This window comes from Scardinius erythrophthalmus, assembly GCF_964197995.2.
Source record: "Scardinius erythrophthalmus genome assembly, chromosome: 6".
In the NCBI taxonomy this organism is placed as follows: Eukaryota; Metazoa; Chordata; class Actinopteri; order Cypriniformes; family Leuciscidae; genus Scardinius; species Scardinius erythrophthalmus.
In genome coordinates, this window is record NC_138226.1 from 14,401,438 (window position 1) to 14,428,750 (window position 27,313).

A 27,313-nucleotide genomic window follows, 5' to 3' on the forward strand; every position below is an offset into this window, starting at 1 on the left:
TACCTTGATTACAATCACTCATTACATATACATTGAAGCAGCAGTGGATTCCAGTCCAGAACCTTCACCTTATCTTTGTATTAAGTTTTTTTATTTGTATATGTATTTAAGCATTATCAAAGACTAATCAACTAGGCAGATGTTTTTTTGTGGATTGTACCCCAGAAAATTGCTCTGTATTTTCTTATATACCCATTCATGGTGGTAATTCATGCAGTATGGTGCATCAGAAGTATGACTTTTTTCTAAGACCATTTCCCCTTTTTGAATCATGTCCACATTTCGTTTTTTATTAAATACATAATTTTTTTTGGTCTAATATTACCAAAGACCATCAGAGGGTTAAGGACAAAAGGAACTATTCATAAAACCAACTTAAGGAAATCTAAGAAATCTAATCTAAGTGATAAAAACACAAACACCAGGCAACATAACTTTGTGATTCTGAGTCATTTTATTCAGATGTGCAGAACATACACATAAAATAATTCACTTTATTAAGCGTTAACATTATTTTTCCTCCAAAAAAGTCTACATTCAAGAGAACAAATCACTAAATTCTGATATCACTGAAATAATAGCTCTTTACACTGCCATTAATGGGAAATATAAGCTTCTCATTTGCCTGTTTCTGTGGTACAATTGCATAAAGCAACTACAGAACAAGCAAAGATGTTTCATAATTAGAGCATTTATTTTTAGGCACTTCAATCAAAGGGCAAGATAGTATACTAGCAGTAACATTAGAGACGAACTATAACTGCCAAATCAGGTGCACTCTAAAATTAAAGCAACAGCATAAAACATCCTTGAGGTCCTTGAGATGATCGAGAACACAAACATGGATCAAAAACATTCCCTTGGGTACAGAAATAAAAATGTGCTTTACAATTCCGTTGTTGTAATATTCATTCTACACAGAGTAAAAGAAGACATTCAATATCCACATAAGAATAAATACATATTATCCTTAACTTAAAGCAAGTGGGGAAATATAGCAGAATATAAGACATAAAGAAAGCAACAAAGTATTTTAAATAGATACTTGTAGATAAACAAAAGACAATAATTGTAAACAGATAGATGGAATCTATACAGGGAAAAAGGAAATTTGTCAGGAAGCAAAAATACTGCAAAGGGATTTCAAGTCAAGAAATGACGGACAACCCTACACACAACTGAAAAATGCCATGGACCAGACAATAAATTATCTGTTTGTTGTGATCATTATGGCCCTTGAAACATGGCCAAATAGTCATTATTTTGGCTCATTTAGTAAAAAGTAATGGAATGTTCAAATGAACAGAATGCTTGGAAAGCCCACATTAAGCCAAATTAAAATACAAAGATGATATACATTCACAGCGTATACGATTCAGAATGGTCATACAATTTTAGAGACCTTCAACAGCTTAACGTGCATTGATTAAGATCATAAGAAAATTAGCAGGGACCTTTATGCATTTAAAGGTAAACTATTATGCTACAATGAAATTTCACTGCACTTTTGTGTTTGAAGAGAAACCAATTACATAAATTACAGAAGCAAATGCAGAATTTGAGAATGTGGTCTATCATCTAACTGTCCATTCCATCGAGGAACTCTCCTTCAATGATGTTTTCTAGGCGTTTCATGACCTGATCACTGCTGGGCGGTGGGTAGTCCACAGCATAATGTGGGAGGTGTGTGGAGGAGCCATTGAAAGAGCAGCAGAGGGTGCTGAAGAACGGCACAAGATCCACGATGGAGCAAAGGGAACGCAGTGTTAGCAAAGGAAACACCAATCGATCTGTGCTCGACTCTCCCGCTGTTCCATTCAGCTCCTGAACACACAGCCAAAATATTTAAAGACTGACTACTTTTGAAAAAGCACCATCTTTACTGGTTCGGTGGTGCTGAGTCACAGATATATTAAAGCATGTCTTGTGTAAGGAGATCTTACCCCATAGCGTCGGTTTATTCCATCCAGTATCCTAACAATATGGGGTTTACATTCTTGTTCGCCTTCCAGCAGAGTGTTTCCTGGTCCATCATAACGGTCAACATCTACTTCAGGAATGAAAGCCCAGCGATACCTATAAATACATATTGGCAAGCCATTAAGAGGGCATGTACATTAAATATAAGGGTGTGGAGCATATCAGAAATCATTTATGTTGGGGCAGGCATGACAGGTCACCTAGAAATAATGCAGAACCTAATGATCTATTACTGAAAGCTGCCAATGTTAGGTCAGCCATGACAGTCCACTTAGGTCAAAAGACCTAATAAGAAGTTCACCATGTTATATTTATAGAAGGTGCCTGTACCTTAAATAAAAGGTCTTTGTGAGGTTAGTTGCATAAAGAAAATGAATATTTAAGAAATTTTGTTTTTTCCTTCCATAGAACAAAAAAAATATTTTGCAGAATGTCTGAGCCATTTTATTTTCCATACTATGAAAATGGGTGATAATTTATATTGCCAAGCTCCACAAAAGGATAGAAGTGGAATAAAATTGATAAAAGTAGTGCTATATTTCAAGTCTATAATATATTTACTGAAAGAAGATTTAAATATAGCACACCAGGACAACTTTATGGTGATTTTTGGACTTGTTTGACTTATACCATGGCCATTTTCATTGTATGGAGAACAACTTTAAAAGACTTGAGAGCAAGTAAATGATAATGTAATTTTGTAATATTTGGGTGAATTAACCCTTTTAGCCCCACGTACACTACCGTAAGACCGGTAAGACTTTTTATTGTTTTTGAAAGAGGTGTCTTATGTTTATACCAAGGCAGCATATATTTGATCAAAAACATAAAAAAACAAAAAATGGTTAAATATTATTACCATTTAAAAAAGCCATTTTCTAATTCTATATATTTTATAATGTAATTTATTCCTGTAATTGCAAAGCTTAAATTTTGGAGCAGCCATTACTTCAGTCTTCAGTGTCACATGATCCTTCAGAAATCATTCTAATATAGAAACATTTCTTATTAAATTCAATTTCAACAGAACTGTGTTTGGTCATTTGACCATTGGACTATTGAAGTTTAAGTATACAAAAATTTGACAATAATTCATAAAAACATCTATAATAATGCTCAATTAAACTGTTTCTCGTCATTTACCACAGGTATGGCAGGAGTACATGCATACACACAGTTCACACGAGTCTCACATTTGAAACAGAGGCATCTGCTCTGGAGGGAAGGACACAGCGGTGTCCAGGAACTTGCAGGCTGACAGGTACATGTCCAGCTCTGCCTGAGGGAAGCACAGTAGACCATTCTTGTCATGGCCACCTCGCAATTTACTCCTGAAACAGAAAGATTTTTTTCCATGAAAATTGAGGGAAAAATATATACAGACAGCAATTTGTCATAAAGGAAGACTCACTTTGAAACTTCTTTGTCATCCAGCAGTGTCTTCTCAAGGCGGTTAAAAATGCGTATCTGAAATATTCAACATACATTTTCAAACTGCACCCAACTAAAAAAACATTTAAAACAACTGATGAAGCATTTGTGCAGAGAGGACCACTGGTATATTTCTTACCAGCTCAGTGACCATGATTGGCCAGAGAGAGGTGAGATGTTGTGGTGAGATCCTCAACAGGAGAACACGGAACATGAGGAACATCTGAGCTGACACTGATGGAGTCTGTCCCACACGCAGGTTCTCTGTTAGACGCTCTAGAATATATTTGATGAAGAAAGTGTTAGCTTGAAATTGTTCCTATGCTACATTACAAGTAACCTATATTTAATTTCCACACAGACTCAGTGATACCTTGTATGAGAGGCAAATAGAAGTGGTACTGGTCATTCTCTCCGCTAAACATGGCAAAAGCCTGTCGTTTCAGAAGCATGGGCTTCTGCTCAGCGCTGTTGAAGAGCTTTAAAGAACTGCTCTGCATGCCTGCATATGGTACAACATGAACCCACACAATACAAATCAACACACTGATCATACAACAAATGACTGTCTAAAGCAGAAATATGTACATATACTCACTCATCAAGTCTTTGAACATTGTTTTCTCATGAGTCAGAAGATGGTCTACGATGGATCTCCAACTAAAGCACAATATGAGAGTTTAGTGGCTTACAAAACAAACTAGTAGGCCCAGCATTCTATGTATATAGGCCACGCAAACTATTTGACTATTTTGATTTTGTGCATGACTTGATAAAAACCACTACATTAAACCAGAATAAAATTTACAGTGTTGTCTAAGTATCCATCTTACTGGCAGGAACACGAGGACTCCATTGTGAAAAACATTGGTTCCATGAAGAGTTCCAGCACCTCTTTCTTCCACGCTCGTTTAGTGTAGGCATATCCACTCAGATTGCTCAACAACTGAGCACCCGCACAGAAACTAGGCATGTTATAGGCACTGAGAGATAGAGAGATATAAATTGAGAAACAGCTATGGAAACGTAGCTTCCATTAAAAGTGAGTAAGAGTTTTAAATAGGGGTGTGATGATACATTTAGCTCATGAGTAGGGTTGGGTACCATTTACACTTTAACCGGTACCGATACCGGTACCTGAAATTCGCCGGTCCCCAACGGTCCCTTTTTTCTGTGCTTTAGGCATGTTTACATCAATGACTAAAGAAACTAAGTAATTTATAGAAGTGTTATTGACATTATGCCAGAGCTGCCTTGGTCGCTGTCTGTGATGTATGAATATATATAAAAAGTGCGTTCTCAGGTACCGAAATTTGGCACGGTTTGATTTAATGTGAATCGGTACCCGGTAGTACAGACGTAATTCGGTCGTTGGGTTCCATTAAAAGTACCGAGTTCAGAACCCAACCCTACAGATGAGAAGATACGAGATGATATTTTAACACTATTTTTAATAATTCTTCAGTAACAAAATATATGACTGGAAAAATCTTTTATTAAACTGAAATTCACAAAATTCAAAACAATGCAGTTGCATTTTAAAATGTTGTAATTAATCATCTTGTAATGATGAATGTCACTTAAGTTCACCTTTCTGAGTATGAATTATCACATGCAGTAAAAGACAGAACATTATAATGCAAGCACTGTCAAATGTTTTGCCACAAAACTCAACTCCGTCATGTTGATATCGCAAGACAGCTTTTCACATCAACGAGAAATATTGGCACGTTTTAATATCGTGAGATCTCGTCACACCCCTAGTTTTAAATGAAAATGATCTGACACCAATGTCATGTGACAATAAATAGACCAAAGCTTCTGAATAAAATACTAAGCAGTATTAACAACTACTGTATAATTTCAACTGAAGTGCTTCTTTGGCATACTCACCTGTGATTTTTTAGATAGGGAAAAACATAATACATAAGACGGGAAATGAGAGGCACAGCTTTCTCCTTCTCATCACTGCGATAGACCATGTCCAAAAGAGGAGCCAGAACCTACAAACACAATGAGCACAAATGAGAACACTGATAATCTGTTGCATTTCTTTACCCAATTTCACCGCATGTCTCTTACCTCAGCCAGCAGAACCAGAGCTTGTACACTGAATACAGATGGCACTGAAGATGACACCATAGTGCTACCCTGGCCAGCACACTCTGAGAGAAAGACATGAAAAGAATCCATTTTAAAACTGCCTCTGTTTCGAAGTAGGTAATACAGCTAGGCATTATTAATTTAATATGTTGGCAAAACAGCAATGGGCTTTATACTGTAAGTTTCTGCATAGGTTTACCCTCTAACTCATTGCCATCATGGTCATCTTCATCTCCCTGAGGACAGACTTGAGGCTGTGCTTTCACTTCCAGGTTACGGCTCAGCCAGCTAGTCTGCTCAAGAGATGAGCCTGCCACAGCTCCCACCGCTTCTAGTATGCGCTGGCTCACTTCCTGTTGAGGGTACAATTACTATGTAAACATATTTTGACATTTCTACAATATCAACAAAATCTCTCGCTGTATCTGTCCTACCTGCAGTTCCTTAGTATCCCTCTTGTTGTCAATATTGGGAAGTCTATTTACACAGTCATTAAGGATGCTGCAAAAGTAAAATAAACAGATATCAATCTTTCAAAAGACACTTTACCTTCCAATAGTATATAACAAGAACAATAATTGTTTCATGTAATTAACAAGAGCTCTTATTTATCTTTAAGAGTTTTGCGACTGCCTTTTTTAAAATGTTGCATTAAACAACTAGGCGATGCAGGTGTCATGAGTGGTTTCCAGGACATTGTGGTTGCTAAGGTGTTCTGATTTTGTTATTAGTATGTTGCAACGTGGTTGCTAGGTGGTTTCGTACTGTTAAATTTGCGCACCAAAGGTTAATATTTAGGGTTAGGGTTTGTTTAAATCCCTATGAGCAAACGTAATAGTGACCAAGTTAGTTTATTCACCCGAGGAGCAAAAAGTGTCCAGGAGGAGCGAGGTTAAGCTGGGCAGATTCTCTGAGCAGACAGAGAAGGGGATTGATGTTCTCCTGAAGAGCTTGAGCGGTGAGACTGCAAAAAAAAGACCAAGGATATTACCATCTACACTCCACTTAAAACATCTGCCTTGTAGAACAATACAGTCAAGGCTGAATCTTCCAATGTACAGTAAACAACATCTTTAGCCATTTGCTTAAACTGGATTGCAACAGCTCAATGGACTATGGTCATTTTACAGTAAAAGACATTATATGATAGGAAATAAGATAAGGTACAATTAAAATCTAGAATGATGTCAATGGAAACTTTTACCTTTGAATGTAGACGTAGCTGAACTGTAGCATTGGAATGTCAACTAAAGTAGTCTTCTGATCGTGAGAAAGAGATTAATCATTAATACATGATGTAATTCGATAGTTAAATATCTCTCTGTGTGTGTGTGTGTGTGTGTGTGTGTGTGTGTACCCATTTAACCATATTTTGGGGATAAATATATACTGTAACTAGAAGTGAGCTAAATATGACAAAAATCTCCCTTTGGGGAAGTCCTTATTTGTATAAATGATACAAAATTAAGTTTGTAAAAATGGAGAAAGTTTTTGTTTAAGGTTCGGTTATAGTATTTATAACTACCTGTATATAAAAACAATAAAAGTCTATGAAATGTCCCTATTTAGATAGCTAAGTGAATGTGTGTGTTTGAGTGCAATACCTGGTCTCCTTTGATCTGATGAGGTTTCTTCACCACCTCTCTGATGAGCTGCAGTATGGTGTCCGGACGGAGTGTGTTTAGTGCCTTCACAAGGTCCACCAAGGTCATTTGAGAATCGCTAGCATCTGGTAAAATCTATGCATGAATATAAAAACAAAATGTAAAAACATAATTACAGTAGTCTGTTGTATGACAATGTCATTTTTGCATTCTGATAGTTATTGTTAACCTTATTTCTGGAACGTCTTTTCCGGCTCTTCCTGCTACACCATACAGCAGCCACAGAGGCCATGACCTGCACCCCAAACTGCTGAGTCAATGGCATTAAGAACTCCAGAACCTTTTGCTTCAAGATCTACAGAGAACAAAAACATACATACGCACCATTAAGCAGTCAACAAGACGGCATGATGTTTAAGTAAAGAAAATCATATAAAACATTTTTGTTTATTCAAGTATGAGCTATACCTTTGTGCCTTTAAAGTACACAGATGTGGGTGAGGCTCTGCTGCTACGGGAGGAGTCACAGCCTTTGACCACACCCCAGAGTAAGGCCATGCTGCTAATCATGTGTGGAAACTCCTCCAGAATGGCATTGCTAGCATTTCGTAGGTCTGGAACATCACAACCAGCAGCTGTCTACAGGTACAGAAAAAAAATTAAAATTAACACAAGTCACATTAGTGTCATGTTTGAAGCATTCTTACATACTCAGTGGTGATCCTGACATTTTTAATGTCAATGGCAAAATCAGACTTGATTGTAACTACAACTGTATGTGGATGTATATCAGGAAAACTGGTGTATTTGGTTGAATTTTATGGTGCAAATAGTTTTTGCAAAATAACCCAGAATGCTATACTCCTACTAGCAACCAACAGTACAGTAACTTTGCAACTTCAGATTCAGAAATGTAGTCAGTGTGAATAGACCTTGAGAGCTATGAGAGTTACATAGGAGGATTTGTCTCACCAGGCACATGTCTGTCAACTATGCCAGGATCTGCCACTATTTTCTTTAACGGGTGCTTGTATGTCTTACTTTCTTGTGGTCTAGAAGACAGTAGTGTGTGATAGTGGTCAGACCTTCCAGTAGTGTCAAAGGATAGTCAGGCGCTATGTTCTCCCTCTTTAAGGTACCACTAAAGAAAGCCACAAAATATAAGCCCAATTCAAGCTATGGTTGCAACAAAACAACAACATGTAAGCATTGACACCTTATCAGACACTTCATGTGCACCCATGCTCACACAAACGCAAACAACCACACACATTATTTACTTATGTGAAGCCTTGATTCCATCGTGCTCGTGCTGTTTAACCAGTTCATCCAGGTTCCTGCAGATCTGGGCAATTATGGGTGATACAATGATGGCCAGTGATCGTCCTAAATAAGGCAGAACTTCACATAGCAGAGTCACCCAGTCTGGGTGCATGGCGCAGCCATACTGTGGGTGCAAAGCTCGGGCTGCTGCCGACACAAACATGCCCTGGGCGGTGATAGGCTGACTGACTATGTAACGCACTGCTTTGATGGACTGCTGAAACATCACAGCTGTTTGCCACTCTCGAGCCAAGGCTGAGGAGGGTTGTTCTGCACGTCGCTGTGGGTTGGAATGGCTTTGATCGTGATCTTGTGACTTGGAGTGTGGTGGACACACGTGGTGCTCCAATACAATAAGAACCTTCAGAAGCTTCAATAGGGCAATCTGGAGTGGGTGCTCAGCCCAGGTCCCATCCCGGCCAAAGTTGATCAGGCTCTCTTCTGAGATCTCTCCTCTGTCTTCTCCTTGGTCTTCTTCAGGCAACGTGTGCTGGTCGGGCCGATCAGCTCTCTGGCAGACATACATGGAGGCAGAAAGTGTTAGAAGGACGTACTGCTGCACCTTGTAGCCCCAAAGAAGGTTGCGGACAGCCTCCAGACTAGCAGTTCCCTTTGCCTCTCCAATTTGAGCTTGCTGGGCCACCCTCACCAACTGGATCATCAACTCAGTCAGTACCTCCACGCTTTTCACCTGCACCTCCCGATTGGCCTGGAGTTGGCAATTCAGAACGCTGGCATAGGAGGGATAGTGAGAGCGGAGATAGCGCATGCAAAGGCAGGTGAGTAGCTCTAGAAGGAGAGTTGGTGGAGAAGAAGGAGAAGGTGGTGAATGGAGAGGAGAAGACGCTGGCTGGGATGGGTCAGGAGTAGCTCCACTTGGTGGAGTTGAGATCTGCAATTGCCCATAGAAGCTGCCACCATCCTGAGCCTGACGGTGCCTCTGCAGAAGGTTCTGGATGAGGTTGAGATGGGCAATGGAGCTGCAGTCCAGAGAAGTACTGGATAAAGCCTCCACAAATGGCCCTGCACTTGTCCGGAGGATGGTCTCTAAAATAGTGAAGGCATAGAGAATTCTCCTGCTCTCGTACTGCTGCTTATAGAGTAGAACATGGCGGAACAGTGAATCCACCGCCTCACGTTTCTCCCGCTGTCGCTTCAGCATCCGGGATTTGGCCATGGCCTCCAACTGCCCATCGTCTTCATCACTTGAGAGCGAATCTGAAACCTGTGTTCGTTCTGAATCCACCCTCTGTAGGCCGATGGCCACACCCTCCTCCTCTATGCTACCGTCGTCATGTCGCTGTAAGTAAGGGGCGGAGCTTGAGGTGGAGTTTTCGGTGGAGTTCTGAGCACCACTTGTGTCTGCAGATTCGGTGTGTTCACTTTCCTCTTCTTCCTCTACTTCTTCATCCTCTCCCTCAGTCTCTTCACTCTCACTCCGGGACATTTTTGGGGAGTCTGTGGGTGTTAGATCTGGATCTCGTTCCAACTCCGCCCACAGTGCTTCACGGTCTACTATGGTGATGCGACTAACAAAGCTTTCTTCTGTTTGGCAACCAGGCGTCATGTTGTCTTCAGCACTTTTTGTGATGGATTTGTCTCTCCAGCTCAGTGACTTTACATTACCTAAATCACATATACAGTAGAATCAGACACCAAGAATATATATATCTTAAATTCATAATTTCCATTGCCCTAAAATAATGTATTCAATTACAAACAACTTTTATTTATATAAATAAATAAATAAATAAATATATATGTAAAATGTAATTTAGTAGCCATTTTCAGCAGCCATTACTTCAGTGTCACATGATCCCTCAGAAATCATTATAATATGCTGATTTGCTGCTCAAAAAATATTTCTTTCAAATATTCAAAAACAGTTGGGCTCGCAGGATGTCCTTCAAAAAAGAGTCACTTTTTTATTGTCACTTGTAACCATTTTAATGCATCCTTGCTGAGTAAAAGTAATAATTTCTTTAAAAAAAATCTTACTGACCCCAAACTTTGGAATGGCAGTAAACACATCAATAACCAGAAGGAACTCTTGCTATTGCTATCTGTCTTCAACACTATTTGTGCAAATTACTATATTGATTATTTTAAAGGTACAATCCAGTTTACTCTGTATTATAATTGCCAACACAATTTAAGTTGAATTTTTATTACTAAATATTTGATTTGAAATTGTATTACTTAATTTTGTATAATTTCAGTTTTTATACTACAATGCAAGACCTGAAAATGTAACTCCCAAACTCAAGCTCAGGTACCTCTGTGTGTATTGATCTGGTTTGTGTGTTTTTGTGCGTCTTGATTCCATACCAAAAGAGAGATTCTGTTTGACGCTTTGTATGGGTGATCTCTGTGTTTTCGGGTCCAACAGTAAGAGTAGCACTGGCTCCAAGATACGGACCACATCACTGAGGGAAAGAGCCCGCACCAACCAGTTCTGTGCTGCGGCCCTTACACTACCATCCTGATTGTTCAATCTATCTAATACCACAAACAAAGACCTGAGAGAACAGAAAGATATAGAGATCATTGAGTGGTTATGGAACGAGATTGTGGGAGAATATTATAAAGGAAGAAATATTATATAATATAATATTTCTATAAATAATTACATATGGAATATGGTGTATAAACCTGTCAAAGGAGCGGTTGAGAGAAGTGCTGCGATTTGTCTGGATCTCTCGTGTCAGGTGCCACAAAACTGAGAACCTGTGAAGCGCCTCCAGACACACAACCTAAAATGAACACACATACACACACAATTTAAAAAATGTTTCAGCTTTATATATATGTGTAAAATGTACTAAATGAGGTTTCCCCAGTACCTTGTCCTCACTGAGTAAACCTAAGCAGATGATTCCCTCGCAGATGGATGCAGACGGAGCCAAGCAGTGAAGCCGATAGAAGAGCTCCACGCAAGATACGTGATGCTCTCTACGCTCTGTGTCTAACTGAGCCCATAACACCTGAGATACACGCTATAAGAGAATTGAAGTGAAGACAATAACCAAAGTCACTTTAAGGAAGTCAGATCACTCAGCGACCATCTTGGTAGAACCCACAGGTAGCTATTTTTTTATGTAGACAATAGGCAGTACAATTCCTATCTACTTGAATGGAGAAAGACTATCATAAATGTTGCTTCTTTGGCTCAAATAATACTAAAAAAATAGTGGTCCATCTCCTGACCCTTGTAATGTCTCTACAATTACCCTTTTCTATTTTATACATTTCTCAAGAAATGCAACCTGTTAATCATAATGTGCCTTACCAGGTAAAAGTCTGTGGAATCCTCCAGAGTTTTGAGAACAGCGGGGTAGATGGGTGGCAGGGTGACCATTTGCAGCTGTCCGCTCAGTGGGTTAGCATCAGAGTTCTTATAACGCTGGTTTTTATCCTTAATGACGAGGGCTAAAGACTGAGAGTGATTGATTAGCTCCAACAAAGAGGAGATAGCAATATGTTGCACCTAAAGACACATTAAAAAAAAAAAAAAATTATTATCAAGTGATTCAGCTTTCAGAATGCAACAATTAAAGATGTAGTAAAAATGTTTCCATGTTAAAATGTCCTATCCTAATTCACTGTGCAGAGGCAACTCTAAATAAGCCATTCGTAGGCTGACTCTCCTGGGGCCTATACCATGAAGCCGGTTAAGGAGGCTAGCCAGGTATGTTTCAGTTTAGTTTGCACCAACCCTGGGTTTTAGGCACTATGAAAGTGGTTTGGCTTTTAGCAGTGTTCATCGTCATAGTAACTTATACTCCACAGCTAACCTGGTCCGGGCTAGGTTATGTTCCAGGTAAAAGGTTGCAAACCGGACTTAGACAAATCAGCTGTGAGCAATGGATAAAGTCACTCCACCTGTTTCTACTCCAAATAAAAGGTCACTACATAGCAAATGATTTTTAAAGACACAATCGTCTGGTTTTTAGTAATGCTTATTTAGAACAATAATTTTGTATGATTTAGATATTTTTTATGTAATTATTATACCCTTAATCGATTACACATGTACAATTTTAGTTCATCAATTATTATTACGCAGAGTTTAAATGAATAAATCTATAAAGGTAATATAAATACGCTTTAGAATCAATAGATGAAGCTATAAAATGACTACACGTGAGCTTAAATGTTCAGTTCTCTCTATACCTTTATCAACTGTATAAACTAACTTCACAACTTTTACTTGCACTGATCTGAAATTTAGTATGACTTTTTTTTTTAGTTGTCCTCTTTCATAGACAGCTATTTTCTTCTTGCTGTGTAAATTTGTTTAAATTCTTAATATTTTAATACTTTTATTTAATAAGTGAATTGCTCTGCTTCTCTCGCGAGAAATGAATCGCAGTTTCACTCTTTCTCAGCATGTGACTGGCTGTTCGCTACTGATGTCAGACCTAAACTCCTAAACTCAGGATCAAAGCCTGAGTTGACAGAGAAAGTTGATGATCAGCATCATGGTACCAACAAAGCCTGGTTGGATTGGTCTGGTTTTGTCAACTCGAAACTAATCCTGCAACCCAGTGTTTGTTCAACTACCATCATGGTACAGGCCCCTGAAGAGTGAAGAGTGTAAACAGTGCATCACTATCAAAACATTGCTCTGTTTGTTTGACAGGTAAAATTTTGACTCAACCAATAGTGTGAGTCTGGGGGCGGGGCTACCTGTTTCTCAGAGCATTGGAAGATGGAGTGCGTGGACATAATACAAAGAACATGCATTAACAACTAACTGACATTACAACCTCAATGTCTTTGTTTATGAATAATGAATGGGGGAATGTCATGTGTTCCATCCATTCAAACCTGTATACATTTCTTTTGCTCTGCAGAACACAAAAGAAGATATTTTGAAGAACTTTGAGAACCAAAAAACTTTCGAGTCCATTACATTCTATATATATACTTTTGTGTTCCACAGAAGAAAGAAATCCCTACAGGTCTGAAATGACATGAGGTTGAGAAAATGTTGACAATTTTCATTTTTGGGTCAACTATCCCTTTCAATCTCCGCCTTTAAGTACTTGTGTACCTGGTAGTCTTTTGTCAGGCAACACAGAGTCATCAAGGACCTCAGCCACTCAGGAAGGCTTCCCTCTATATCTGAGGAGAGAAACAATCAGTTTATAAAAGAACACGTCCATGTGCTGTGACATGTTATATCAGCATAGTTTAATGTAGTATTGGAATACAATTCCTTTATTCACCTGTCTTGTTGAACATAGATGTGTAAAGGTCTTGGTTCTCTTCCTCAGTAAAATACACAGGAAAAGTTGTGCATTCCAGGAGAAGCTGGCAGACCACAGTGAAGGCCTGGCGGCTCAACTCTGATATCTCCCCTTTGCCCTTTGACTGGAAACTTCCCATCCAATCCAACTCTACTGGTCTGTGGTCTTTACCCCCACCCCTAGAGGACCCATGAAGGGCATGGATCCTCAGTTTACTAGGGTTGAAGAACTCAGCAAGTCTATCTTTAATAAGACCCAAGTCTCGGCTGCCTTTCCGTTTCAATGGAGACCGTTTACTGCCCCTAGGAGAAGCATTAGGATCTAGCTGATTGGCTTCGTCCTGTTTCTTCTTCTTCTCTGGATCCACAACATCTAACAAATGCCTGAGAGATACAGGAAGTGAGTGCGAGTGAGACAGAGAGAGAAAAAAAGAGACAGAATTCAACAAACTTCCAAGAGGGCCTCAAGATGACTCCAAATGATTTAAAATAAACAAAACTTTTCTTTGAACAACCAAGATTCCCACGGGCTTGAAATACCTGGTTATATGAGCTATATGAGAAAAGTGTGATTTTTAAACCTGAAATAGTCATGTAATTAGTTAAAAATTAGCGTAACAAAAGCACTTTGTCAAAGAGCCAACAATATTTGTAATACACAAAGCCAGGTTTATTAGACAGCTAGATTAGGAAGCAAGCTAATTATATTAAAGTGGATAAGGAGCTTTTGGAGCATTGACACAGCAAATGAAAAGTCAAGATAAGTGCATTGCATTCTGGAATATGTTTTTCCTTGCTAGGTGTTCTGATTGTAATTGCACCTTTTGTCAAATATAGCAGGTAATTTCGGTATTATATCATGCATACTGAAAATATGCTTATTGGGCACACACAGTATGCACCAAATTTGTAAATTACCTTGTGATAACAGATGCCAGTATATCCTGCACACATTTGGACATGTTTTCAATAGTTCCTCCTCTTTTCCACACGTCCTCTGCTTCAGAGTTCACCTCAGAAGCAGCTTCTGATACATTACAGCCTGGTAGAAGGTGCTGTTCAGATGGAGATGCGCTCAGGCCTAATCCACTGTCTTCAGAGCGCAAAGGAGGGTACGGAGCTTCACCTGGCTCTGCCTCCTGGGTCTCCTGTCCGTTCAGACAGGCCTCACTAGTGCTGTTGTCATGGTTACTATTCACCTGGTCACTTTCTTTGACTTTGTTGTTGCCAGTCATCACAATCTATATTGTGTAAAAAAAAAAAAAAAAAAAAAAAAAAACACAGAGCCCGTTTAATACACCCATTTCCAACCCATAATATGAATAGCATTAGAATATAAGCTTTAATTTGTTTGATTATTAAAACTCTCATTATATACTAAATGTAGTGGCCCAAACATTTACACTATTGCTCAACAATTGCTCCCACAATGATCTCTATATCTTTCTGTTTTTTCTGGGGGGTTTTTTGAAAGAAAGAAAGAAAGAAAGAAAGAAAGAAAGAAAGAAAGAAAGAAAGAAAGAAAGAAAGAAAGAAAGAAAGAAAGAAAGAAAGAAAGAAAGAAAGAAAGAAAGAAAAAGAAACAAAGAAAGAAAGAAACAAAGAAAGAAAAAGAAAGAAAGAAAGAAAGAAAGAAAGAAAGAAAGAAAGAAAGAAAGAAAGAAATTTAACAAAAGTGACTATAAAGACTTTTACATCGGTAAATAATTGCAGTTATTTTATACCTTCTATTCATAAAAGAATCCTGATTTTTTTTACTCATAGTTTCCCAAAAAAATATCGCCATTTTTAATTTCGACATTGCTAATAATAAGAAATGTTTCTTGAGCACCAAATCAGCATATTAGGATAACTTCTGAGGGATCAGTGACACTGAAGACTAGAGTAATGAATGCTGATTTTTTTTTTGTATATTCAAATAGAAAACAATTATTTAAATTTGTAATAATATTTCACAATATTTCTGTTTTTACTGTAATAAATGCAGCCTTGGTGAGCATGAGAGACTTTTATTTTAAAAACGTTTCAAAAAAATGTTTTACCAACGCCAGACTTTACGATAGTTACAGTAAAACTGACCCATCATACCTGTGTTTGCTCCACATCTTGTGTCTGCGATTCAGCCTCCATGTCCATATAAGCCACCGGCATCTGGATCTTACTGAGCACTTTAAAACATGCTCTCATGGCCTGTGTGAGCTCCTGTAGGCTGAGGGATGTCATGTGACTATGCAGCGACTGCAGCATGCTGCCTAGCATCTGTGGCAGGTATTGCGTTTGCATCTCTGCATAGAGTTCCTAAAAAGAAAGCCAGACCAAATCAGACCAAATGACCAAAAGTTTGAAAAAAGTTGTCCAAAGATGAATCACCAGATCATACCAAAGGAATAACATCCAACAGGAAGATAATGAGTGTTGAAAGTTCAGTCACTGAAGGAGGGCTGCTCCTGTCTTTAAATGGACCCTTCCCATCTGGATCACTCAGTGAGCTGAGAAACAACCATAACACTAGGTTGACATAACATTCTATTTATGTTCACGTAATGCAGTTTATTATGAGTTTGTGCGCGTTTACCTGAGAGAGTTTTGGAAATGCCTTGTCATGTAGTGCCAGAGATAATTGCTGCTCATGGCACTCACAAGCATATTCACGGTCTTTATAATCTCTGAGGCGGTTTTATTCTCCTTGATTTTACTGCACACGAATAGATAATCAACAATTAGAAACAGCGTTTATTTGCGTATTATTAACTCATTTTGTACATTTATTCTACCATTCAAAAGTTTGGGGTCAGTGAGATATTTTAATGTTTTCGAAAGAAGTCTATTATGCTAACCAAGACTGCATTTATCAAAAATATTGTGAAATAATATTACAATTTAAAATAAGTAATAAGTAAATTATTCCTGTTATGGCAAAGATGAATTTTCACCAGCCTTTACTCCAGTCTTTAGTGTCACATGATCCTTCAGAAATCATTCTAATGTGCTGATTTGGTGCTCAAAAACATTTCTCATTACTATCAATGTTGAAAACGGTTATTATTTTTGTGGAAACCGTGATTCTTTGATGAATAGTAAATAAAAAAACTAAAATAAAAATCTGTAGTCACTTTTTATCAATTTAATGCATCCTTGCAACAAGAATTCACTTAAGAAAAATACTGACCCCAAACTTTTGAACGGTAGTGTATATCCACTCATAGTGAATTAAAATGTAATATAATATGAAATATAACAATATATATTTTAAAATATATCAAAAGGTTTCACTTCTGAATGGTCAATGGATGAATTCTGCAGTCAAAAAATGTCCATAATGGACCTCTATACTGGATATTCGACTGTTGACCCTGACAACCAAATATTGTGATAGTATTATGTTTCTCATAGCCCTTACATAAATAATCCAAGCTGAAATCGATTTCATGTCCATTTATTTGGCAAAAATGCATGTAATCAGTGAGATAATGTACAGTCATTACAGTTGTCCCTCACTCATTTAGCCAGGTTTCACTCAGACCCTTGCTGACTGTTATATTGGGACCCTGACATTATTTGTGTTATCAAAATCATGATGTCGGTATTGCAGGTATAATTCTCTACCAGCTAAGCTACCAGAAAACTTGTCCACTGTGAAAATATGAGCACTGAATTCTTCTCTCTGACCTGTTGAGTTGGCTGCCACTAAGGCTGGTGTTGAGATTATCCTCTCCCAGCATCACTTTACAGTAGCTGTAAAAAGCTCTGACCACCTCCAACAGCACATCAGACAACACCAATGGCCCTGTAAATGAGAGAATGCAGAGACATGAGTAATAATGTCAAATAGGGCCAAAGTAAACCATTTTACAACTTACAACTTACCTATCTCAGATTTGTCCAACAGGCTAATGATGATGCGAAACGGTCTGAGATACTCTATTAGATTGTCTGGGTTGGCCTCTATATCTTTCTGCATCAGAATATTTACCAGAGCCTATGAAGAAAATATCAAATATGAGTTGATTTTAACTATGCATGCACAGAATTTTGAACAGTTTGAGTGAGTGTGTTCTCTTGTATACCTGCACCAGTAATTCTCTGGAGTGTGTACTGAAGTAGAATGCAGTGTATTCCTCCACAGTGTTAAAGCGACTGGAATCTGCGGCCACCATTCCTCCTTTGATGTCTAAGCCTGACAATAAACACATATAGAAATATACTCAACCATGATGTTTCAAACCTGTACGTTTCACTTTTCTCATGAGATTTTTTTTTAGTTTACATTAGGGCTGTCAAAAGATTAATCGCGATTAATCGCATCCAAAATAAAAGTTTGTGTTTACATAATATATGAAAATATATATTTTTTATATAAATTACACATTTTTCTTAATATATACAAGCACGTGTGTGTATTTATATATACAAATTTAATTATACACAGTACACACACATATATTACTTAAACACAAACATTTATTTTGGATGCGATTAATCGCGATTAATCTTTTGACAGCCCTAGTTTACATACAATGAAAAGGGGACAAATTGCCATAAAAGAACCATAAAAATATCTTTCCTTAATAAAAATTACTATTCTCTAATAGATAAATGCCATTTATTTTATGAAACAGTACTGGAGTATTTCTGTGCTATTCTGTAATTGTCTGACAATTTGTGTATAGTACCGAGCATCCATGCATAGAGGCGTCGATTTAGAGACATATCTCTCCTGAGCAGGGTGAGTGATGCAGCAGACACCACACAGATCATCTCATCTGGATTTAGTGGGATGGCACATTCCTCAGGATCCTATAGATTGATTAAAAACAATGTCTTACACATGGTCTGGGACATGTCAAATGTAGTTGGGAGTGAAGACATGAAGAAAGAAAAAGGGGTTAACCTGGAATGATGTGAAGGGGAAGAAGTAGAGAAGGATTTCCAGCATGTTTCTCTGGACCAAAACATTAGTGTCTTGTAAAGCGAGACAAACAGCCTTCACCTGGAGAGGAGAGATGGGGAGGTGTCCATATCAATTACACAATTCCTTCAAAACAACAGAGCTTAGTCAGAGTAGACAGACACCGTGTGTAATTTGACACAAATGTCTGGCTGTGAGGAACAAAAGTACAGTCTGTTCAATATGTCACACCGGTTCTAGGTCATGTCTAACTTTCACAACCCCTACAAAAGATCTGTTCAAAAGTCTGGGGTCAGCAAAAGTCTGGGGTCAGTAAACTTTTTTTTTTAAAGAAAATAATAAGCAAGGCTGCTTTAATTGATCAAAAGTAACAGTAATGACATTAACAATGTTAAAAAATAATTCTATTTCAAATAAAAGCTGATCTTTTTAACTCTAAGAACCCTAAAAAATGTGCAATGGTTTCCCCAAGTAATTAAGCAGCACAACGGTTTTCAAAATTGATAATAATAATAAATGTTTTCTTGAGCACCAAATCAGCCTATTAGAATGATTTCTGAAAGATCATGTGACATTGAAGACTGGAGTAATGATGTTGAAAATATAGCTTTGCATCACAGGAATAAATAAAAATTTAAAATATACAATGTATTTTCAACGTTTTCAATTTTCAACATTCTGTTGAACAGACTATACGTTTTCCATCACAGTCTTTTTTTCATTTATGTCAAATTAATGTGTACACTGTCTACCCTGACAGAGGTGCATTTTTCTATATATTTTCAAACAAATAATCTTTTTAGTTTAGATGTACAAAATACAATTTTTATGTTATAGAATTATCTCCAAGCACATACACACACACACTCTTACCACTAGTCTGTGGTCTGTTCCAAGCATATACTTCTGTTCTCGAGCAGTGACTGAGTGGTCAAAGTGTGCGACGATGAAGAGTGAGGCTGGAAGCCGTACCAGAGGACATATAAGCACTGAACCCCACAGCGCTCCATAAAACACAGACTGACCCACCAACACTGACAACTTCACAAGCAACGCATCCGTCCTTAGACAGGAAGAAAGATGAAGTGGGTTTTGTAACATTGAAATCAAAGCCTTATCAGAAAATACAGTAGTGGCCAAAAGTGATTTTTGGCCTAGAAAAACTGAAATCGGCCATATTCTCTGATAAGTTTTAGCTCTTGTCTAATGTAAGTCTATGGAAGACCCATGTTTAAACGAACAAGGACACATACTTTTTCTCCAATATAATCAAGGTTATCTCACTTAAGGTTAAATTGGTTACGTATTAATAGAGGCACAGTTGTAGTGAGAGTGGCAAAGGAGTTCCTGGTACCATAGTGAGTATGTTGTGGAAAGTTTAGGGTCACATCTCTGAAGTGTCAACTTGTGAATCATTTATTGATGATTGGTGTTAAGTTGTACCTGTCATAGACCTCAGCGCCCTCCTCCAGTCCAGGCAGCAGGCCCATGATAAAAGCTTGCAGGCTGGGTAACAGTGCCTTCTGAAGGGGCAGGAAGTACCGCTCGTACAGCGTCAACAGAACCGGCTTCACTGACATCGCTGCGTGACCCAGCAATGGGAAGAGCCCTGAGCTGAAGTGTACACACACGCACAAGTGATTTGATCAATGACCTGGACATTTATATGTGAGATTCACTCAGTATTTGTCAATGACACCAACCTGTATATGAAGAGATCCTTTGCTAGCCATTTTGTGCCGATGATTTTGAAAATGACCTCATAGGTCTCGAGTGCTTTGAGATGGACGCCACTGGGCAGAGCAGGATGCAAACACTGAGCCAGACGCTTCCCGATGATCAACCGCCGTGGTAACAGAGAGTACTTCAGATTACTCTGGAGAGCCTGAGAAACACAGTGAGCGGGAGAGGAGAGCAGGATGGACGGTTTAACAAAAATTTAAAAAAAGTAAAACGTTTTTTAATGATTTTCTATAGGTATCTATATAAATGTATGTATATATATATAGAGAGAGAGAGAGAGGGAGAGAGAGAGAGAGAGAGAGAGAGAGAGAGAGTGTGAGAGAGAGAGTGTGAGAGAGAGAGAGAGTGAGAGAGAGAGATATATAAAGAAATATAAAGAACCACATTGATAATAATAATAAATGTTTCTTGAGCAGCAAATCATCATATTAAAAGGATCATGTGACACTGAAGACTGGAGTAACAATGCTGAAAATTCAGCTTTGCATCACAGGGATAAATTTAATTAAAAACTATTAAAATAGAAAATCATAAATAGTTATTGTAATAGTTAACATTTTAATAATATTTCACAATATTAATAATTATCAAGTAAATGCATCCTTGGTGAGTGTGAGAGACTTCTTTCAAAATGATCTTAATGGTACACACATGAACATACTATTACAACCCCCACCCAATAATATAAGGTTAACTGTAGGTGGATTATATCAGAAAAACAAATGATGACTAATATTTATGCACATTGCAAGAGACTAGCTTTCCACTCTTCAACACTTATCTCACTCAGCAACCACATTTGCTGAACAGGTTTCAAACAAACTATCAACAATAGCTCAGAGGAGGAACCGAGACAGAGGGTTTAGTTTGTTATTGCACAGCACTTGAAACATATTTTACAAGACATGCCATCAAAAATGTCTCTCTCTATACGAAGTGAAAATGCTTCAAGTGTGTAAAAAAGGAGATTGTAGCTAATAGCGTCATGTTGAATGTCAAATATCTGAAACAAATACACAAAATCCTTTTATATTCACACAGGTTGTCTAGTAACTCACATGATATCCGGAAAGTCCCATTGAGCAAACAAGAAAATCACATGCCATATAAAGTGATATAGAGAGAAAGAAAGACATTTAAATAAGACAACAGGTTTTTTTTTACATCTGCACATTAACATGGAAATGTTTTTTTAAAAAGTGCAGAGGAAGGTTGAGACAAAGACTATTTGTCTAATCTTAAGGACAGTGTACACAAGTCCTGTTCAGCTTATTCAAATCAGCTGCACGTTGAACATAATGTTTGAGGTCAAGCAGTAATGTTTTAACGGTAACCAATGCCTTCATTCAACAGGACTGAAGATCATAAAGGGAAGTCTCTCACTTCCCTCGAAAACTGTTACTTAAAACCGATCTTAAACTGAAGCAAGCCAACTTCATCGCCTACTTGCAGAGAGAGGTAAAGTGTGCAAAACTGTGTATTTTTATTTTTTATTTTAAAGTACTTCTCTCCCGATTTAATGTGCAGACACAATTATAAGTATATCTCCCTGAAACATGTAAAAACGGTCTCTGTGGTGTTTTTTTCCCCAGTGTTTTAGTGTCAACCTAGGCAAGTTGATGAGACAAATTTGCCAAAGAAATCAGGATATCTTCAAAATTCTCACTTTTAAAAACATAAATCAGTAAAAGAAGTTTTAAAGAGTTATTCAAAGCAAATGATAACCCGAATCTCTAAGGGTATGGATTTGTTTTCTCCAGGCTTCAAGTACCTTGTTGAGTTTTCCAAGTGAGGAGATGAGATCAGCCCATTCACTAGATGATTCAAAGTTCCGCAGCGCCTTCTCAATGACAGCTCCGTAACTACGGTAACGGTAGTCATTCTGAAGCTCGGCTTCCTCAGGATCCATCATGCCTCAGTCATGTCCCAGCATGCTCAGTATCTATCTATGAGACAAAACAGAGAAATCCTGCATTACAATTGCACAAAGAAAGAAAATGCATCATGAAGTGAGGTGAAATCCTACTAATGACAATCGATTTCTTATCGAGAAACGTACAAAAGGCAAACAGCTGGTAAACAGAGGTGCATGTTAAGGCATGTAGATCATGCTTAGGGTTAGGGATTTGAACAAACCTCTAACCCCAAGTATTAAACTGTTTGCTGCATACAATGACCTCAAATCATGTGTGGTTTGTTAACCAGAATAATCACAAAGACTGGGATTGAGAGTAAGTAAATTGAGAGTAAGTAAAGCAACCTCATCCACCACCTATAATGTAGCAGGCCATCGGAGTTTATATACCTTCAACAAAAACGGAAAAAAAGAGCAAGAACAAAGGAAGAACAGTATTTATATGAAAAAATATTTTTTTGTTTTCAATGTACAAGTCTGTACTGTCACCTTTGTTCAGTTTAATGCATCCTTGTTGAATAATTTTTTTTTAAACTTACTGACCCCAAACTTTTATATGATAGTGTAAATGACATATTTTCATTTCCAGTACTCAATTTCTTAAAAGTTTCCTAAAAAAGGATTAAAAAATGTGACAGTACTTAAATAAACCCAGATGAAATAAATAGCATATAAATAATCCTTTTAATACAGTCCAAGTGTCCAACAGAGACATCAATGGATTACAGATGGACACAGCATCTCTTTTTCCTCCCTCAAGCTCATTGTTCTTGCCAGGAATGCAGAGGGGAACAACAAAATACAGGCGAAAAGTCACTTGTGGGGAATCAGTGCCTCTGTAGCACTACGATTGGCTTATTTACACTGTCAATGCAATCATATTCGCAAACCTGCAAACCGGCCTGGTGCAAACTGGTGGTTATAGACGTATCAATTGCAGAGCAACAACTCATAACAACAACATATCCAATTATGTCAATTGACACACAGACAAAATAAGGTAAAAAAAGGCAAAAATGTCTGTATATTCTGTGTGGGCCATAAACAGACAGTACAAATATATAGGCTACGCCTCAAAAACAACAGACAAGTAGAATATACTGGTCTCTGCTTAGATATGGTGACATCTGTTAGCTCTCCGGTGATAAAAGCCCTGATAACAAGCACAAGCACACACACACACACACACACACACACACACACACACACACACAGTGAGACTTACATCTGTTTAATCTGACGCTATGAGCATCAAATGGGCATCTAGAGATTTACAGAGGATTTAAGAAACAGAAGCAAGCCCCAAAGCACGTGCCTGTTGAACACAAACCCATCCAAACAATCAGATGATCTATAAGAACCTAGGAACTCCAAGGCACTCGAATTATGTTGAAAAAAGTTAAAAGCCTTTATTTTATTCATGGCTTAAACATTCAAATTGGTGACAAGTACACCCTTGTCACCAATTTTAATGTTTAAGCCATGAATAAAATAAAGACTTTTTAACTTTTTTTCAACATAATTCGAGTATTCGAGTGCCTTGGAGCTCCTATGTTCTTAGAGCTTAATTATCCCAAACAACCAAAGAGCACCGAGATTGTACACCCTGTGCAGCACTTCTATGGCATTCTTTGCTTTAATCAGATGATCTATGTCTACTTAAACAACTACTCCAAGCACTCCACCTGTTCAACTTTCCGTTCTTAGTTTTACCACCACCCAGAAATATACACAATAACTCCAGTCCAACTAGTTGATATGCTTCTGAATATTAAGTAGGCTACTAATTTTCATTCCTGCACTGAAAAAAAAAAAAAAATTTACGGTAAAAATCTGCTTTTGCTGCCAGTTTTGTAGAATGGCTGTATATTTTACAACTTATAATTATATATTTAGCTTAGCGATATAAATAATTGTAATATACCTACTTTTACAACCAAAATCTGCCTTTTTACCTTAAAATGTCCCGATACCACCACAATAATACAGGTGGCACAATAGAAAGCCCGATTATGAATCAGAGTTCATCGTAAGTGACCTGTTTATAAAACATGGTCAAAACTCATTCATAGATGGTGCACAGGGTCATACAAAGACAAAAAACCATCAGGGTAACACACGACACTAATATAATGCTATAAACATTAACTAAATGACAAAAAAATTAACACAAATACACTAATGTGCATAACTGATAACAAGAATAAGAGGAAACAAAATTATGTATAAAAAATGTAATCATGTGTGATGTGTAATGCAGGGAATTCTGGGAATATTCTTTAACTGTTTTTCCATAAATTAGCCTATATGGTAATTCAATTTTTTTTCTGGCAAAAACCATAACTTTTACAGTATGATACAAGAAAATTACATATAATATAATGTTAACATTTACAGTTTTTCACCGTATGTGGTTAAGGTAACTTACAGTTAACCAATTAACATTTTTCTGTAAAAATTAAAAAAAAAATTATAGTGTAGCCTACACACATTAAATAGATTCAGTGTCTATGGAACATTGGCTTAAACATTGGCTTACAGCTATCAGGTTAACGTGTTGTGGTTCTAAATTCTGAAATAAAATCGGGATATAGCCTACCTGTACAGTTTAAACGTTTGGGGTAGGTATGAATTTAAAAAATGTTTTTGAAGTGTCTTATGCTGACCAAGGCTGCATTCGATTCGTTTGGTTCAAAAATACAGTAAAATGGTAGTATTGTAAAATATTATTATAATTTAACATAACCGCTTTCTATTTTAATATATTTTAAAATGTAATTTTTTCCTGCAATGGCAAAGCTGAATATTGAGAATAAGTACTGCAGTCTTTACATGATCCTTCAGAAATCATTCTAATATGATTTGGTGCTCAAGTATCATTTCTTATTATTGTCAATGTTGCAAACAGTTGTGCTGCTCAACATTTTTGTGGAAACCATAATATATTTTTTCAGGATTATTTGATAAATAGTGTGTTATTAATAGAAAAGTTCAAAAGAACAATATTTTTGAAATAGAAATCTCATGTAACATTATAAATGTCTTTATTGCAATTTGATCAGTTTAATGCCTCCTTGCTGGATAAAAGTATTAATTTCCTTTTAAAAGGAAATTATAAAAAATAAATAAAGAAAATATTCTGCCCCCAGACATTTTAATTGTAGTGTAAATGTCATCTATAATTTTCATTTTCATATTACAGTACTGTAAGTTTTTGTTACTGCAGTTTCTGCACCACATATTGTGGACAATCTCCATTCTCTAAAGGATTGATTTGTCAGCCACTCTACAAATATACAAAGTCAGCTCTCCCTAGGCCATGTATTTGGTCTAAAGGTTGCACATAATAATATTGGTCTATTGATCTGGCCATTAATAGTGCTTCTCTTAGCATCATACCAGAGAAAACAGTGCACTGGGAGCCAGAGAAATGTACTGCAAATGGATATATGTGTGTATATGATAAATACATAGACCTTCATTTCAGCGGTTATGGAAGCTGGATCTCTGATACCCCTTTCACAATGTTTGAGCAACAGATTCATTCAAGCAGCAGTGAGGCACAGCAACACAACAAACAGAGACCATGTTATGTAACTCAAATCTGTCCTTGTTGTTACATCCATTGACTTTCTGGCACACAGAACATCATATCCATTCTGTGCATTTTCATCCTAAAGAGTATAACCTCATGGTTTGACCATTAATTACTGTCCATCCACAATCCACATTTTACATAGTGAGACACGTGCCATTATGCTGGATGGTTCAATGCATTTTAATAAAAATAATAAATAATAAAATGAATGAATGAATGAATGCATAAATAATGATATTTTTAACTATATTTGTCTAACCTACTGTTAGGACAACCAGCATTATACATATGGAAGCTATCTTCTGTTTGAACTGAAGTCATGATTACAGAGGTACTAATAGTGATGGCTTACAATAAACTCCCCATTAATATTTTATTACATCCATTAAGACATGCCATGCTATTGTAAGAACTGAATGACTCACCCACTGCAGCAAAATAGGATGGACGACAGATCACAGGGTCTCGTGCCAAATGACGATAAATCGACAGTTTGGAAACCGTAAAAAGCGAGCATAAGAGAGGACAGGTACGGTACACTAATATTCAAAGCTTCAACCAGCTAACCTAGAATTGGATCGCTCAGCTGATTTCCACCAAACAAACAGTTCATTTGCGTACACTTCCTGATGGGCGGAGGGGGACAGACCATGTAGCGATGACAAGAGGGGTGTTTGCAATACATTATTTTAAGCTTTTATTGCACTCTTGGTTTATTTTGTGTTCATATCAATGCACATTAGTTATTAAACCTAATATTGATCTTGGTATCCGTTTTAGTGTTGCTCAAAAACACGGTATTTTTAGACAGCTATATTATTTGTCAGCATTACCCCTATTCTTTGGTATCTTCCAGGATGTCGTCTGTTTACATTTCTCGCACCAAGTTGTCACATTTTACAGCGGCTGACCATCAGTGCATTTAGTGATAACAGCACTTAGTTTACCTTGGCATCGTTACACCATAAATAGCTTTTAATGTGAGATGTAGAGCAGCAGTGACCATCATCTGAAAACATGGATGGATGGATGGAGAGAGACTGTCAGACAGATACGTTACCTTTTGTAGATTACCTTTTGTAACTTGTAGCCTACCTTGTTTGAATCAGCCTGCTATTATAAGGCCCGGTTTTGTTTTTTTCTTCGTTTTTTTTTCCAGTATAGTTTAGTTAAATGTATCATCATAGTGTAATATGACTCGCTATTACTTACTTTTACTTTTTTTTTTTGGAGCATCCCAGCATCCATCGTTCTGCCTTACGTTCCTCATAATCCCAGTAAAGGTGGCATTACAAACTATAGTCTTATCTATTCACTATAGTACATTGCATAGACTTCCATTGATTTTATATCAGGTTAATGAGACGTGCAAAACTCTGGATTTAAATAAAATAAGTCAAAGGGTCATTAGTCAAAGGAATAATTCACCCAAAAATGAAAATGTTGTCATCATTTA

The 27,313-nt window shown here is 37.3% G+C and overlaps 1 protein-coding gene across 3 annotated transcripts; it reads right to left on the reverse strand.

The window, feature by feature from the left end:
• Positions 1-432: 432 nt before the first annotated feature.
• dop1b (DOP1 leucine zipper like protein B) lies at positions 433-26,420 on the reverse strand. Of its 3 annotated transcripts, none has more exons than XM_081368480.1 (39): positions 26,283-26,420; positions 22,116-22,290; positions 20,305-20,486; positions 20,045-20,215; positions 19,475-19,664; positions 18,584-18,682; positions 18,366-18,489; positions 17,760-17,869; positions 17,560-17,671; positions 17,362-17,479; positions 16,268-16,387; positions 16,073-16,181; positions 15,781-15,990; positions 14,611-14,933; positions 13,673-14,076; positions 13,498-13,568; positions 11,731-11,928; positions 11,285-11,437; positions 11,094-11,194; positions 10,770-10,960; positions 8,399-10,067; positions 8,160-8,259; positions 7,587-7,757; positions 7,348-7,473; positions 7,119-7,253; positions 6,719-6,774; positions 6,374-6,478; positions 5,949-6,015; positions 5,714-5,867; positions 5,494-5,576; positions 5,305-5,414; positions 4,245-4,394; positions 4,010-4,071; positions 3,785-3,913; positions 3,551-3,687; positions 3,392-3,447; positions 3,174-3,311; positions 1,944-2,076; positions 433-1,824 (listed from the first exon to the last, which is right to left on the reverse strand). In XM_081368480.1, exons 2-39 carry the CDS (start codon positions 22,254-22,256, stop codon positions 1,579-1,581), a joined length of 6,954 nt encoding a protein of 2,317 aa, XP_081224606.1. In that variant the 5' UTR covers positions 22,257-22,290; positions 26,283-26,420; the 3' UTR covers positions 433-1,578. The 3 variants fall into 3 exon arrangements, with proteins under 3 accessions (XP_081224606.1, XP_081224607.1, XP_081224608.1); XM_081368481.1 differs by having other exon boundaries at positions 22,116-22,286; positions 26,283-26,352; XM_081368482.1 differs by lacking the exons at positions 433-1,824; positions 1,944-2,076; positions 3,174-3,311; ... (1 more) ...; positions 3,551-3,687; positions 3,785-3,913 and having other exon boundaries at positions 4,038-4,071; positions 4,220-4,394.
• Between the last annotated feature and the right edge of the window lie 893 nt (positions 26,421-27,313).